We start from the raw sequence: 15,936 nt of genomic DNA, 5'->3' as shown, positions 1-15,936 counted from the left end.
CAACAACTTGTTAAGTTCCTTTGAACAACCTTGTAGCGGATTAGTATCAATTTTTTTATATATATCAGTATTATTCAATATATTTTTAACAAGGCTTGCATAGAGGTCAGAGTCCAGCAAAACTATATTACCACCCTTATCAGATTTACGTATCACTAAATTTTTATTCTCCATAAATTCCTTCAAACCGATTTTTTCTCTAGCAGTGAGATTATTTTTCTTCTTTTTTCTATGTGCGTTGGTTTCTTTGATTTTAAAAAGTTCTTTTTCTATGGCCAGTTGAAAATCATCCATGTGTTTTGTTCTAGCACTCAGGGGGTAAAAGCTTGGATTGGGGACATGGAAACTGATCTTATTCACATTTTTTATGTCATCCAATCCGCTTCCACCTTCTTTTTCCAACTCTGTTAAATCCTTGGTTGCCAAAATTTCTTTAAAGGTACAGTCTTCAAATTCATTTATATATTGATAGTTAGAAGAGATATCCTGTGAGTTCATATTTGTGCTCCAGACCTTATTGGAGAAATATCTCTTAACAGTCAAGGATCTAATAAACCTGTTTACATCCAATAGTGTGTCAAATAAAGAAAAGTCATTTTCGGGAGAAAAACTTAAACCTTTGTTCAAAAGACATATTTGTTGTTCTGAAACAATAAACGGTGTTAGAACAATAACATTCTTATTCACATCCTCCGATTCCTGCTGGGATATCTTTTGCTTATGGTTGCCTCGTTTTTTTGCATTTTCTTTCTCATGCTCATACCGGATGTACCGGGTTCTGGACTTGACATACTACAGCTGGACGAATCTCTTTCTGTAGTGTGTCCTTCAGTGTCAGTTGTGGAAAATGTGACTTTGTTATATTTTCTTTTTTTATCTTTGTTGTTACGTTTCAGTATAGGTCTGAATTCTCCTCTATACATGCGTTTATTGGTCCAGTTATAAACATTATTTGTGTCATAATCCTTTCTGTCTCTTTCCAATTTATTTTTCTTTATATACATGATGTTCTCTTCCATCTTTATAATATTATTTTTTTATTTTTTATCCATATGACACCATTCCTCCGTTTCAACCATTTTCATCAGTGATTCCTCTATACTTTTTATATCAATTTCCAGTTGCTTCAATTTTTCTGCTTCAAATTTTACTATTAATTGCATTAATTTAATGGAACACTCAGATAATATGTCATACCATTTTTCTTTAAATTCGGTGGAATATTCAAATGTAGGTTCTTTTTTTAATCTTAAACCTCTTGGTATCATATTGAGTTGTATATATTTATCCAAACTATTCATATCCCACCAGATTTTAGTTTCTTTCTTTTTTGCCTTCTCCAACTCAAATAGAAGCTGTTCCACATTACTATTTCTAGGAACATTGCCTGTTGTGGAGCCAAATAGTTCAGCTAATTTGGCCAGTCTCTGGTCTGCTTCTGAGTTCATATTGGTTGGAGAAAAAAGGGTTTTCAAAGCACCAAGCTGGGATTTACACAGCAGAATATTCAGCGGAGTATCTAAGCTCGTGGGTGGACCGATCCCTGCAACCGTTAGTATATAGGACCCCGGGTTTTTTGAGGGACAGTAAGCATGTAATACAAAAATTGCAAAATATGAAGTGGAATGATGACTTGTGTTGGATCTTATGTGATGTCAAGGATCTGTATTCTTGTATACCACACCATGCGGCCATAGAAGCAGTACGTTTTCATTTACAGAATTTTAGTAATTACAGTAATGAGCTGAAGGAATTTATTTTGTTATCTACGGAATTTTTGTTAACGCATAATTTTTTCTCCTTTGATCAACAATTTTTCTTGCAAATTTCTGGAGCCCCGATGGGATCTAAATTTTCTCCGGTTATAGCCAATCTCTTTATGAGTTGGTGGGAAGATTCCTTTATTTTCAGTCACAATAATCCCTTTGTTGGTCGCATGGTGTGGTATGCAAGATACATTGACGACATAATAATTATCTGGAATAAGGGTCTGGAACGAAATGGGGTGCACGAACAAATCAGTCAGTTTGAAAATTATATCAACAATAATTCTGTCAATTTACAGTTCACTGTAACACATAGTGATGTAGAAGTACCATTTCTGGATTTAACCCTAAGAGGTGATTGCATTAAAGGAATAGTGACCAATTTATACAGAAAAGTAACAGTGGGTAACACCATACTACATGCAAATAGTGGTCATCCTAGACACACCATTAAAGCTATTCCCGTAGGGGAACTCATACGAGCAAAAAGGTCTTGCTCTGATGATGTCTCATTTAATGCAGCAAAAATGGACATCAAAAATAGGCTGTATCAGAGAGGTTACAAACAACCATTATTGAATGAAGCATGTACTAAAATAGAAACAGTCAGCAGGGAAGAGCTACTTAAGGATAAATGTATAAGCAAAAAAGGAAATATTAGTAAGGGAATGGTTTTCTCTACAGCGTACAGCAGAAATTTTTATGAGATTAAAAAAATGTTTTTCAAATTTTTGCCTGTTTTAAGACAAGATGATATTGTTGATGAGATATTGAATGAGGGAATTAAATGTGTTGCAAAAAGAAGTAAAAATTTGGGAGATCTGATAGCACCTAGTACTTTTTCCTCCAATCAGGGAAAACCGCAATGGATGAAATTTCAAGGTTTTTTCCGCTGCGGTAATTCTAGATGTACCGTTTGCCATTTAACTGATAGGAGAAAAACTTTTTCTGACAGCGACAATAATAAAGAGTATAAAATCTGTAATTATATTAACTGCAACACTATTAATGTAGTATATATGATTCAATGCAGAGAGTGTAATTTGAATTATATAGGTTGCACTACACGAAAGTTGAAGACCCGAATCAATGAACACATCCGTGACATCAAAAAGGATAATGTGAACAGTTCAGGTGCGGTTAAACACTTTTGTGATAAGCATAAAGGAAATTTAAATACTTTCTCATTTTTTGGAATTGAAAAGGTCGTAAATAAAAAGAAAGGAACAATCAACCCGGATAAAGTGTTTAAAAGAGAAGCGTTCTGGATATTAAACTTAAATACAAGATTCCCGAAAGGAATGAATTATAAAACGGACCTTTTATACATTTATTAGGTGTAATAAATATTATTCATCAACTAACACATATTTATTCCAGCATGATTCCATTATGCTGGAAGTGTATGGTGTAGCGTTATGGATTACTATATATCGCTGGTAGTAACATTCCATACTAATAATTTGTGTCTTGATTTGATGTTGCTGTCAGAAAGGTTATTCTCCTTTTGTTTCTATAACAATGATGTACTGATTTCATACTTTACTCTTTTCAGTGGAGCGCTCAGTATATGTATATGAATATGCTATTCTTATGTACCATATAATGTGTCATGCATATATAAAATAATCAGAGCAAGTTCCTGCAGGAGGAACGAGCTCTGGTAATTGAAGTAACAGATTGCCATGGGTTAATTGCACATGTGTTTTTAATTCACTTATTTTCACTAAACCTTTTTAAGGTTTGCACAATGTATTTGTTAGTCAGAGGTGAACAAGGTTTCATAACCGAAACGCGTTCTCTGTATTATTCAAGCACCAAAAAGAAAATAAAAAGCAAGTTTTTCCACAAAAAGCTGTATTCCTGCAATTGGATTGTTTTGCGTCAGCTTCTGAACCTGCGCCATCAAAAGACGTTAATTTACGTCCTGTTGCATTAAGTACCCTGCAGCCATGACGTAAACTTACGTCCTGTGGCATTAACGGGTTAAATACCTGCATGCTAGGGGCCTTATCTCACAAATATATTCCAGACTGGTCCACTCTTCCTATTGTGCACAATTCACGTATGTCTCTGGATGGGAGACAGATATGGGAAACAGTCTTACTGATGAATACTGGTCTCAGATTTGGGAATTGACCAATAAAAGTGCTTGCAACATATTAACCCTTTGCAATCCAATTTTGGATTCAGGGTTTCCTAGGGGGGGGGGGGGGGGTCTCTTTCTGCCATTATACAATAGCGCCATCTGCTGGCTAGAACCAGTACCGCAGTATGGAACATGCTGGAGAGGCCCCCGACAACAGAGCGGCCAGTAATATACAGTAAGAATACACTGCCGGAAGTCTTCCGACATCGGAGCTGTACAGCCTTCAATCAGAATGTCAGACAGTAGATTGGAAAGGGTTAATAAAATAAAAATAAATCTTGGTATTTGTATAGCGCCAACTTATTCCGCAGCACTTTCAGGTAATTATTACCCCCCACCAAGCTGGGTTCTCAATTTACTGACCTCAGAAGGATGGAAGGCTGAGTCAACCTTGAGCTGGCTACCTAAATCATGTGGAGATCAAACTTGCAATCTTCAGGTCGTAGGCAAGAGCTTACACTCTGCGCCACACAAGGCTCTAGTTAGAGACCTCTTTTAAAGTTTTGTTTCACTGGTATTGAGTTTCCACCCAAATAGCCCAAGGGGGATCAGAATATCCTTCTAACTGCTTTTGCTGCTGTTTATCCCCAAGTGACATGCATTATCTTCAGTGGTCTTGTGAACAAACTATAGATTGCAGATATGATATAATTGTTACTCTGGCTCCCCCTAGTGGAAAAAGTACAATTAGCAGGCAATGCTTTTTGTTAGTTTTTTTCTTGAAATTTTTCACATTTTCTTTCAAACAGAAAACAAATCCTGATGAAAATGACACCACAAGCCAGGGGCTGATGAAAGGACATGCATATTCCATCACTGGTGCAGTCGGTCGGATTCTGCAGGAATGTGGTTGTGATGTCGCAACATTTTCTTGAAATTTTCACATTTTCTTTCAAACAGATAACAAATCCTAATGAAACTGAAGACACCACAAGCCGGAATCTGGTGAAAGGACATGCATATTCCATCACTGGTGCTGAAGAGGTAAAGCGAACCCGTAACATATTCGAGGGGGTACCCAAAAGAAACAGAAATCTTCTTCTAGCGGGCAGAGGATTACTTCTCTGACTACTCGATATTTACTATACAAAGTATGCATCAGTAGTCTAAAACACTACATGACTGTTCGCTTCAACCTATCTCAGTGTTGCTGACCCCCGTGGGTTAGCTGTAAACTACAACGGGACTATTTCAGGAGTAGCGGCCTGTTCGGTTCCCCGCAGCGAAGGACCGATCCCTGTACAAGGCTTAATGGTTAATACTGGGGAACCATTAGGATAACGCCGTCAGGTTTAGCCCAAAGTCAAACCAGTAAGTTGGCACAGTGGGTTCACACCCGCTGGTCCTAACACTCTCCATCTGCATCATCCTCTTCCCCACCTACCCATAGTAAATTAGGTACTACTATACCTCGACGTCACTGGAAGTGGTGGGTGTAGCCAAGTGTGAGGCTGCTTGACAGGCAGGTGACGCCCCCAGTACCTGATTGGCTACACTCACTACTCTGGGGTTGATTGGCTGAACTCACCCCTCCGTCCATGGTTTTGTCTGCTGGGCTCCTGAGAATGCTATCGGCGGGCTGGGGCCCAGCGGCTTCCTGTCTCCTCCTCCTCTGACTTCTCTGTAGAGTGCTGCTGTGAGTAATGTACTGGCGTGTGGGCTGCCGGGTTGGCGGCGGCAGCTTGTCAAACTAAGGCTGCATTCAGACGAACGTATATCGGCTCGGTTTTTACGCCGAGCCGATATACGTTGTGCTCATGTGCAGGGGGGGGGGCTGGAAGAGCCCAGGAGCAGGAACAGAGCTCCCGCCCCCTCTCTGCCTCCTCTCCACCCCTCTGCACTATTTTCAATGAGAGGAGGCGGGATGGGGGCGGGGCTAAGGGGAATTAGCCCCGCCCCCACCCCGCCTCTCCCCATTGAAAATAGTGCAGAGGGGTGGAGAGGAGGCAGAGAGGGGGCGGGAGCTCAGTTCCTGCTCCTGGGCTCTTCCAACCTCCCCCCTCTGCACATGAGGACAACGTATATCGGCTCGGCGTGAAAACCGAGCCGATATACGTTCGTCTGAATGCACCCTAAGGCTGCCACATGTGGCCTCCCGGGTCACCACAGCAGCGGCGGCCGCGGCGTAAGGGGGTTAACACTGCAGGGGACATTAGACATGGGCGCCGAGGTCCTACCGGCAGCGGCGCGGGGGAGGGGTGGTTTAGACACCGACGGCTAAGTTGCTAGGAGCAAGGAAGCACTTTGTGCTGGGATGGAGGGTTAGGGTTAGGTTAGCAGTTAGACATACATAATTTGCTGTAAATGCTTCCCGCATGAACATTGAAGCATTTACAGATAAAAGTGTAAGCTTATCTGTTAAACTACCGCTAACCTTAACCCTCCATAACAGCACGAACTCCTTGAACGCTCAGGCAATCAGGACATCTGCAGCCAATCGGGCACGGGGGGCATCACCTGACTGTCAAACAGCCTCACACTTGACTAAACCCACCACATGGCGTCAAGATACAACAGTACTGTAAAATGATGCTCCATTTTTAGTGGAGCTCATCTCTCACCACCTTGTCATTTGATCTAGGGATAGCATTGTGTTGTAGTCAACTACACAGTGCTTATCTCCTCCACCCTCACCAATGTAGCCTCCACTAGGAGATAGTAAACTGAGAGATAGCAATGTGCAGTATTGAGGGGGCATGGCTACACAGCCTATGGCAGAGGAGAGGAGAGGGAAAGGTGAGCTGGTGCTAGTCAGTGCTGGGAATGCCCCCAGCCAGAAATCTCAGTGGAGGACTTGAGGCAAAGCAAGTATTATGTTTTCTTTGTGCATCACAATGAAAACTCAAAGCAAAAAGCAGATAAGTGTATAATTTCTTTTTTTGCAGAGACTTAACCCCTTAACGACCAGCCCATTGCCTTTTTACGTCCTCAGCAAGTGGGCTTTATTCTCTGAGGACGTAAAAACATGCGTCCTGCAGAGAATAGAGCCCCGTGGGCTGAGGACGTGACAGCTCCATGCTGTCGGTGCCCGCAGGTAGCCGACAGCATGGAGCTGTCATCCCGGGCTGCGGGGACCCCCCCACCCCCGGAATTGCGATCGGCGCTATCCAATGGATAGTGCGGATCGCAAAAAAGTAAAAAAAAGTGCCCCAAAAGTTACATATTCAGCTCCTCTGATGGATCGGAACCATCAGGGGAGCTGAAAATTCTCACCTGTCTTGTCGGCGGTGTCCCCCGGAGATCTGGTCCTCCCGGACCCGCCGGCGGCCTTCTGCGCATGCGCGCCAGACGATTACGTCACGCGCATGCGCAGAAGCCCGGAAGCCCCCGGCAAATTCAAAACCTCCTGGCTCCCGGCTCATGAAGGTAGCCGGGTACCAGGAGGTGTTACCGGGGACCGCGGTGAGCGGTCCCCAGGCCCGCGATCGCCGCTATCCATCGGATAACGGCGATCGCGAAAAAGTTTTAAAAGTAAAAAAAAAGTGCTAGTTTCACCTCCCCTCATGGATCGGATCCATGAGGGGAGGTGAAAATACTCACCTAAGTCGTCCCCAATGTCCCGGGTGCCCGAATCCCCGTCTGCGCATGCGCGCCCGATGATTGTCATCGGGCGCGTGCACAGGGGGGCACGAGCCCCGGGGAATTTAAAATTTCTCTGCTCCAGGCTGCCATGTGTAGCCTGGAACAGAGGGATGTCACTGGAAACATGATCACTGTCATCCAATGGATGACAGTGATCATGTATAGTAAAAAAAAAAGTGTGAAAAAGTTTAAAAAAAAAAAAGTTTAAAAAGTTTACAAAAAGTTTAAAAAGTTTACAAAAAGTTTAAAAAGTGTACGTTTCATCTCCCCTCACGGATCATATCCGTGAGGGAGGATCAAAGTACGCACATAAGGCCCCCAGATTTATCCGCGGACCTTACCCCAGCTTCTGCGCACACGCCCGTCGCCAAAATGGCGGACGCATGCGCAAAAGCTGTGGATTGCCAGGATAATTGAAAATCTCCCTGCTCCTGGCTACAAAACTGAGCCAAGAGCCCGGAGATTTCACGGCGGGCCGCGGTGAGCGGTTCCTGATCACGTGTTCGCCGTTATCCAATGGATAATGGCGATCACGTAAAAGTTTTTTTAAAAATTTGAAGTTTCATCTCCCCTCACCGATGCGATCGGTGAGAGGAGATGAAACTTTTTACCGGAGGCCTCCGTATTTGAACCCCGATGCAATCCTCATCCGTGAACTTACCCGGATTCTGCACATGCGACCGCCGGCAAAACACCGGACACATGCGCAGGAGTCGGGGAGTCCAGGAAACTTAAAATCTCCTTGCTCCCAGCGACCAACGGTGGCCGAGAGCCTAAAGCAGTGACGGGTGGCCTCGTTGAGCGGTCCCCGCTCACGTGATAAAAAGGTAGCGATCTACCTTTGGCCGGTCTCACATGACCGGATAGGAATTACAGATTCCGCATGCGTTTGATTAGCGGTAATACGCAGATCAATTGCATTGGATTACACAATTCCGCTCACATTAGCGGGTCGGAATTGTGTAATCCACTCGCAGAAAAGAGAACGCAGCAGGTTCTATTTTACCGCGGCTATCCGCAGCATAGAGCCCATTGTGCTCCATGGTCGCGGATATACCCGCAGCCCATACGCAACTACGTTGTATACGGGCTGCGGGTACCCGCGTCATCGCTAAGCGACGGTGCGGGAAATACAAACAAAAAAAAGGTACTGCGCATGACCGCCTGTGTGAGTATGCAGTTATGCGCAGTACATTACGCGGCCGTACGCAGGGTCACAGCCGGGCTCACAGATGGGATCCGCTGCGGGCCTCCGCAAGCAGATTCCACCTACGGCTGCGTGAGCCTGGCGCTATTCAGACCGCTACCTGTGATACGTATTTTACAAGAAGCCCCGGGAACGTTCGCCTTCCTGCAGTTCCAGGAGCACCTTGTTGAGCGCCTTCTATGTGAGACCGCTGCACCTCATCAAGCTTACGGAGACCCACGGAACGCCACTTTTTACACCCCATACCCACTACTGAGGTCAAGAAATGACCCCCAAAAAGCATGAGAGGAGGGGGGATACCGGTTTTATTGCCCCATAGGCAATAAAACCGGTAATTACCCCTGTCTTCGGAAATACCACACAGTTCACATTATTACTTTTATCTAAGATTTGCGAACGCCAAAAAGGGCGCGGAGTGGGTGTGGGCGGGGGGGAAAATTTTAGGGAGTCAATTTTTATTCCGTTCAAATAAGCAATGGGGCCTGGGATTTATTCAGTTTTGCCCTGAAATCCAGCGGGTGTTCCCTCCTTTATAGGCCTTGCCATGGGTCCTGTAAGTGGATGAGGGCCACAATGGGTATGTTTCTGAACACGGGAAAAACAGGGGTATCCATTTTGGGGTAAACGTCTTCATTCCTATGTACGCTGTACAAAAAAACTGTTTTTAAATTTAAAAAATTGCCCAAAAAATTGAAAATCGTAACTTTTTCCTTCTGCTTTGCTTAGATTCATTCAAATACTGTGGGGTCAAAATACGCAGTACACCCCTAGATGAATTTGTTAAGGGGTCTAGTTTTCAAAATGGGGTCATTTGTGGGGGTTCTTTATCGTTTTGGACGCTCAATGGCTCTATAAGTGGGCAATGGGGCCTGGAATTTATTCAGTTGTACCCTGAAATCTAACGGGTATTCCTTTTATTGTAGGCCTAGCCATGTGTCCTGTAAGTCTATTAGGGCCACAATGGGTATGTTTCTGAACACGGGACAAACAGGGGTATCCGTTTTGGGGTAGAAGTCGTCATTTATATGTGTGCTGTACAAAAAAACCTGTTTTTAAATTGACGCAATAGCCCAAAAAATGAAAATCGTAATTTTTTTCTTACTGCTTTGCTTAGATCTATTCAAAAATTGTAGCGTTAAAATACACAGTACACCTCTAGATAAATTCGTTAAGGGGTCTAGTTTTCAAAATGGGGTCATTTGTGGGGGTTCTCTATGGTTTTGGGCGCTCAAGAACTCTACAAGTGGGCAATGGGGCCTAAAAGGACTTCAAGCAAAATCTATGTTCTGAAAGCCACCGATTACTCCTTTCATTTTGGGCCCCGTTGTGCATGCGGACATAAGATTAGGGCCACAATGGGTATATTTCTGAAAACAGCACAAACAGGGGTATCCATTTTGGGGTGCAAGTCTTCCTTCATATGTGTGCTGTACAAAAAAAGCTGTTTTTAAAATGACAGAATTGCCAAAAAAACAAAAATTCAATTTTTTTCCTTTTGCTTGGCTTAAATTCATTCAATAACTGTGGGGTCAAAATATGCAGTACACCCCTAGATACATTCCTTAAGGGGTCTAGTTTTCAAAATGGGGTCATTTGTGGGGGTTTTCTATGGTTTTGGGCGGTCAAGAACTCTACATGTGTGCTATGGGGCCTAAAAGGACTTCAAGCAAAATTTCTGTTCTGAAAGACACTGACTACTCCTTTCGTTTTGGGCCCCGTTGTGGACTCAGATATAATATTAGGGCCACAATGGGTATATTACTGCACACGGGAGAAACAGGGGTATCCATTTTGGGGTGTAAATCCTCATTTTCATGTAAACTATAGGAAAAAAATATGTCTTTAAAATGATAGATTTGCAAATATATGAAATTTTACTTTTTCTCCTCTAAATTGAATTAATTCCTGAGAAAAAACTGTGGGGTCAAAATACTCATGACACCCCTCAGTGAATACACTAAGGGGTGTAGTTTTTAAAATGGGGTCATTTGGGGGGGTATCTATTATTTTGACACTCTCGAGCCTTTCCAATCTTGGCTTGGTGTAGGAAAACAAAGTGTTTCTCAAAATGCTAAAAAGTAATGTTAAATTTGTACGTCTCCTAAATGGTTAAAAAAAAACTAAAGGTTTTCCAATGTGCGCCCAAAATAAAGTAAACGGGTGGAAATATAAATCTTAGCAAAAATTTCTATATGATGTTTGCACATATTTAAGATATTGCAGTTGGAAATGTGAAAAAATGACGATTTTTTCAAAATTTTCCCAATTTTGGCGCTTTTAATAAATAAACACAAATTCTATCGGTCTATTTTTTCCGCCTAAATGAAGTACAACATGTGGCGAAAAAACAATGTCAGAATCGCTTGGATATGCAAAACCTTTCTGGTGTTTTTCCATGTTAAAGTGACACGTGTCAGATTTGCAAAATTTGGCCTGGTCATTAAGGCGCAAACAGGCTTGGTCACTAAGGGGTTAAGATATGCGTGTACTGATTTTTCATGCACAAAGGTTTCTATAGCCTTTAGCTCCATGATTGTAGGGAATGATTATATATGACATTTATCTTGCCTTCTCACCTCCAGGTTCCCTACAAAGGAAAGAATGTGCAGCTGGTTAGAATGAGGAATCCCTGGGGAGATTATGAATGGAATGGACCCTGGAGTGATGAGTAAATATGGAATTCACATACTCTTTATATCTCATATTATGCAAATAGATGGTACAATGTCTCTGCTGTGCCCCCTACTGGAAGGTAGCTTCCCTATAAGTCACTTTCCGACCTTCTAACAGGCCTTGCGATATGATATAAGGATTCTTAGTCATATTGCAGGGCCTCTTAGGCTGCCTGTCCACGGGCGTTGTGGTATGGAGCAGGAGCCGGCAGACGGATCTCCGCTGTCAACCTATCTGACAGATAGGCTGACCACGGAGTATCGCGGCCAATCGCAGCATGCTGCGAATTGACGGCCGCGAGCGGATAATCGTAATGATTCTCCGCTTGTGGACAGGGGGGAAGCGCTCTCCATAGCGATGCTATGGAGAGCTTTCACTGCATTCCCCACAGCCGGATTATCGTCACGGGGAACGCAATTCAAACTCGCCCATGGGCAGGCACCCTTAGAAGGTCAGACACTGCCTGAAATGGAAGCTACCTTCCAGTAGGTGGCACTGCAGAGGCATTATACTATCTTCCATATGCATGCTAAATTTCTCAGGAGAGCGTTGCATGGTGTATAAGTCTTCTTACATCTACTATGTGCTCTCTACAAGGAGAAACAGTATTCTTCACTTGACTCAGCCTATCACACAGGTGTATATCAGTGGACAGAGGGGTAAAGGATTCTGTTAAGCAAGTACCACGTGGCAGCATCTATAAGTAGAATAGTGCAATGTCGGCCACAGTCTACAGGAATATGGATAGATACGTAGGAGAACATACTAGATATCCAGTGATTTCTGCTTTTCTTTATTCTAGATCCTCAGAGTGGAATGATGTAGATCCAAACGTAAGAGCCGCTCTGAACCGCAAGGCCGATGACGGAGAATTCTGGTAAGAGCGCCGATCATCTGCATGCTTATCTCCCAACCTTTAAACAATTAAAGAGGGCCCATTTCTGTGGCATACGTAGCACAGCTAATGTTTTTTTTCACATTAGGCCATGCCCTTTTACATGAGGCCACGTTCTTTGTGTCATCTCACAGTAATAGTGCCCCTTAGTGTCCCTAGCACAGTAATACTACCCTTTAGTGACCCCCTTACAGTAATAGTGCTCCTCAATCAACAGTACTAGTACCCCTTAGTAATCACCTCACAGTAATAGTGCCTGTTAATGACCTTCTCACAGTGCCCCTTAGTGTTCCTCACACAGTACTAGTGACCCTCAGTGGCCCTCTCACAGTAATAAAGCTCCTTAATGACCCTCTCGCAGTAATAGTGGCCCTTAGTGATCCCCTCACAGTAATCCCTCACAGTAATAGTGCCCCTTAGTGATTATCTCATAGTAATACTGCCCCTCAGTGACCCTCTCACAGTAATGGTGCTATTACTGTCAACTCATAGTAATACTGCCCTCCCTCAGTGACCCCTTCACTGTAATAGTACATAGTAGTGACCCCTTACAGTAATAGTGCCCTTTAGTGATCATTTCATAGTAATAGTACCCCTTAGTGATCCTCTCACAGTAATAGTGCTCATCAGTGACCCTCTCACAGTGACCCCTTACAACCATAGTGCCCGGTACTATCCACTCACAGTTATGGTGACCCTCTCACAGTAATAGTGCTACTTAGTGATCACCTTACAGCAGTAGCGCCCCCTTCAGTGACCCCTCACAGTATTAGTGCTACTTAGTGATAACCTTACAGCAGTAGCGCCCCCTTTAGTGACCCCTCACAGTAATACTTCCCTTTAGTGACCTCTCATAGTAATAGCGCTCCTTAGTGATCATCTCACAGTAATAGTGCCCCTCAATGACCCCCTCACAGTATTAGTGCCTCTTAGTGACCCTCTCACCATAATGCCTCTAGTGATCACATCCCACTAATAGTGCCCCTTTACAGTTATAGTGTCCCTTAGTGTCCCTTCCTCAGTACAAATGCCTCCACATGCCCATGTTCAGTAATAATGTCCCCTTTCATAAAGTAAAATAAAAAACAGCCTATGCTCACCTCTTTTGAACCCCTTGGAGCTTTGTTACACTCAGGTCTACCACTCATTTATGGGTAGCACGATCATGTGATCGCTGTAGCCAACCCCCAGCCTCATCATTGGTATGGCTGAAGCTAGTAATTGGCTGAAGTGTTTAGGGCTCTGATTTTGTAGCCAGTGCGAAAGAGGCCTCCCAGGCAACGAGCACATGTGAAGGGAGTTGTGAAAGGAGCTGTGAGAGGAGTAGAGGCTGTTTCTTATTTTACTCTATTTCTGTCTGCCCCTGTGGGGAATGTCTCCTACCTCCTGGGACAGCCCCCAAAATCTAGGACTGTCCCACTGAATCCAGGACGGTTGGTAGACATGCATAATGCAATCTGCACTTGGGGGAAACTGGAGGCTAAACATGAGCAGTTGACATTGACCAGTATTTAGAATATCTGGTAGTCCGACTCATGACCAGAAGATCCATAATTTAGATAAGAAGCTTCATCATATTATAACAGAAAGTTCTTCAACTTTGTAATAGACTTAGTATTCCCTTTCCTACTTTTAATATCTGTTTCTTTTAGGGCCTGTTTACACGGCCGTAGGCATTTAACGTGCACCTGCCGGCGCCATAAAAACAACTGAACGGCAAAGAGCCCAGCACATATACGCCAAGGCCGCAATGTCATGGGCCCTGGGGAGACATTCCCCCTTCCCTCCCCCTCGCCAGCTCACCTCATCTCTCCTCCCCTCCGGTTGTTTGCAATGGGAGGGGGTGGAGCTAAGCTCCCACCCCCTCCCCTTGTCCGCAGCCAGCAATGGAAGTGGGCGAAGCGGATGGAGCTTAGCTCCGCCCCTGTCCTGGCCCTCCCATTGCAAACAGCAGCAAGGGGCGGATAGGAGAAGAGAAGGGGGAGGGAGTTTAGCAGTCACACTGCTAAACTCCCTCCCACCTCCCTTCTCTGGCAGCTAGCATAGGCTCCCATAGGAATCTATGTAGCTGCTCCAGGCAGCATGAAAGCACCCCTGTGCACTAATGCATTGTAAGCCAATGCATCCGGGGGGCAGCGTATATCGGCCGGGCGTGAAAACATTTGTGTTCACATCCTGAAAACTTGTACTAAACTAGTTATCTTCACAGCTGAGGGTCTGCTACAATGATATCCAGTATAACAAAAAATAGAGGAATACAGGGTTACTACAAATGATCTTTTCAATTTGAAACACTCGTAACTCACGCTTAACCCTTTCAATCCAGTGTCTGACCTTGTCTGATATTGAGATTTCCATGCATAGCTCCCATGTCGGGCGAGGTCTGACACATGTTTCTAACAACCATGCAGAAGAGAGGTCCGTCATCAGAGGTCTCTTCTGCATATATATAATCACAGTATGCAGGACAGAGGTCCTACGTAATATACTTACATAATACACATGTGTATATTGTACAGATATAATAATTTATATATATATATACGCACACACACACACACATATATTAGGCTGTTTCGTTTTGTAAAGCAAAAAATAAAATGAAAACTTTTTGCAGACTTTGCTTACGCGTAAAAGATATAGATCCCAAATTTCAAGAAGACTGGATAATATTTAGAGGTTGCACACTTTGATCAGTTTTGTAAAAGTACGCAAAAAATAAAATTTTTCAATTGTAATTACTTTTATTGGGAAAACTAGAAATCACAGACTTGGGCTGCATTCCCACGAACGTATATCGGCTCGGTTTTCACGCCAAGCCGATATACATCGTCCTCATCTGCAGGGGGGGAGGATGGAAGAGCCAGGAGCAGGAACTGAGCTCCCGCCCCCTCTCTGCCTCCTCTCCTCCCCTCTGCACTATTTGCAATGAAAGGAGGTGGGGCGGGGGTGGGGCTAAGTTCTGATAATAAGCCCCACCCCCGTTCCGCCTCTCCCCATTGCAAATCAAGTGAAGCCCACAGACTTTCGAACTTCCAAAAAATCTGGATGTCAGGACCATTTGATGGGTATGCCACAACACTCCTCAAACACTCCTTTCAATATTAGTTCATGGGTGTGATGACGCCAAGCCAACCACAACAATGTTCGTCCGAATTCCCCTTCAATTCTGGTACATGCCCCTTGGATCAGTCCTGTATTAGATGCTGTACTATCAAAAGACATACTGATGATATTGTCACGTAGCCCAAATCGGTCCACTTCCCGAGACTACTTCAGCCATCTGCTCACCAGTGCCTTTCAGGGCAACAGGTACGCCAAGCAAATGCTCAAAATCTTTGCCAGTCACTAGAACTGCAACTCTGTCTTCCAAAGTTTTGACACTCCCATGGGCAACTGAGAGCAACAGTTTACTATTCCAATGCAAGACCAAAAGAGGTCGATTTTCTTTGCCATTTTACTAAAATTGATCGCCCGAGCTCGGTAAACGGTAGCTGGAGATAGGGAAGTTTTTGAAACATTGTGGGCAAGGCTCTTTGCAGTTGCTATAAATTAATTACTTGCTTGTGAAATAGAGAAATACATGAGAAGCCCATTAGAACAAAGCACTTCAATATTAGAAGTTTCACTAGCTTGATATGAAAGTGATCAATGTGTGCAAGCC

At 43.7% G+C, this 15,936-nt stretch overlaps 1 protein-coding gene across 1 annotated transcript in view; it reads left to right on the top strand.

The window, feature by feature from the left end:
* LOC136620081 (calpain-8-like) overlaps nucleotides 1-15,936 on the top strand; it is a 47,018-nt gene that overhangs the window by 13,278 nt on the left and 17,804 nt on the right. The window contains exons 6-8 of the mRNA XM_066594809.1: nucleotides 4,816-4,899; nucleotides 11,287-11,372; nucleotides 12,180-12,254. Of these exons, the coding sequence (XP_066450906.1) occupies nucleotides 4,816-4,899; nucleotides 11,287-11,372; nucleotides 12,180-12,254 (245 nt within the window). The remainder of the gene's footprint in view (nucleotides 1-4,815; nucleotides 4,900-11,286; nucleotides 11,373-12,179; nucleotides 12,255-15,936) is intronic.

The sequence above is a fragment of the Eleutherodactylus coqui genome, chromosome 3, assembly GCF_035609145.1.
Source record: "Eleutherodactylus coqui strain aEleCoq1 chromosome 3, aEleCoq1.hap1, whole genome shotgun sequence".
NCBI classification, from domain to species: Eukaryota; Metazoa; Chordata; class Amphibia; order Anura; family Eleutherodactylidae; genus Eleutherodactylus; species Eleutherodactylus coqui.
Note: the sequence above shows the minus strand (reverse complement) of the source record. Positions and strands in the feature narration are given on the sequence as shown.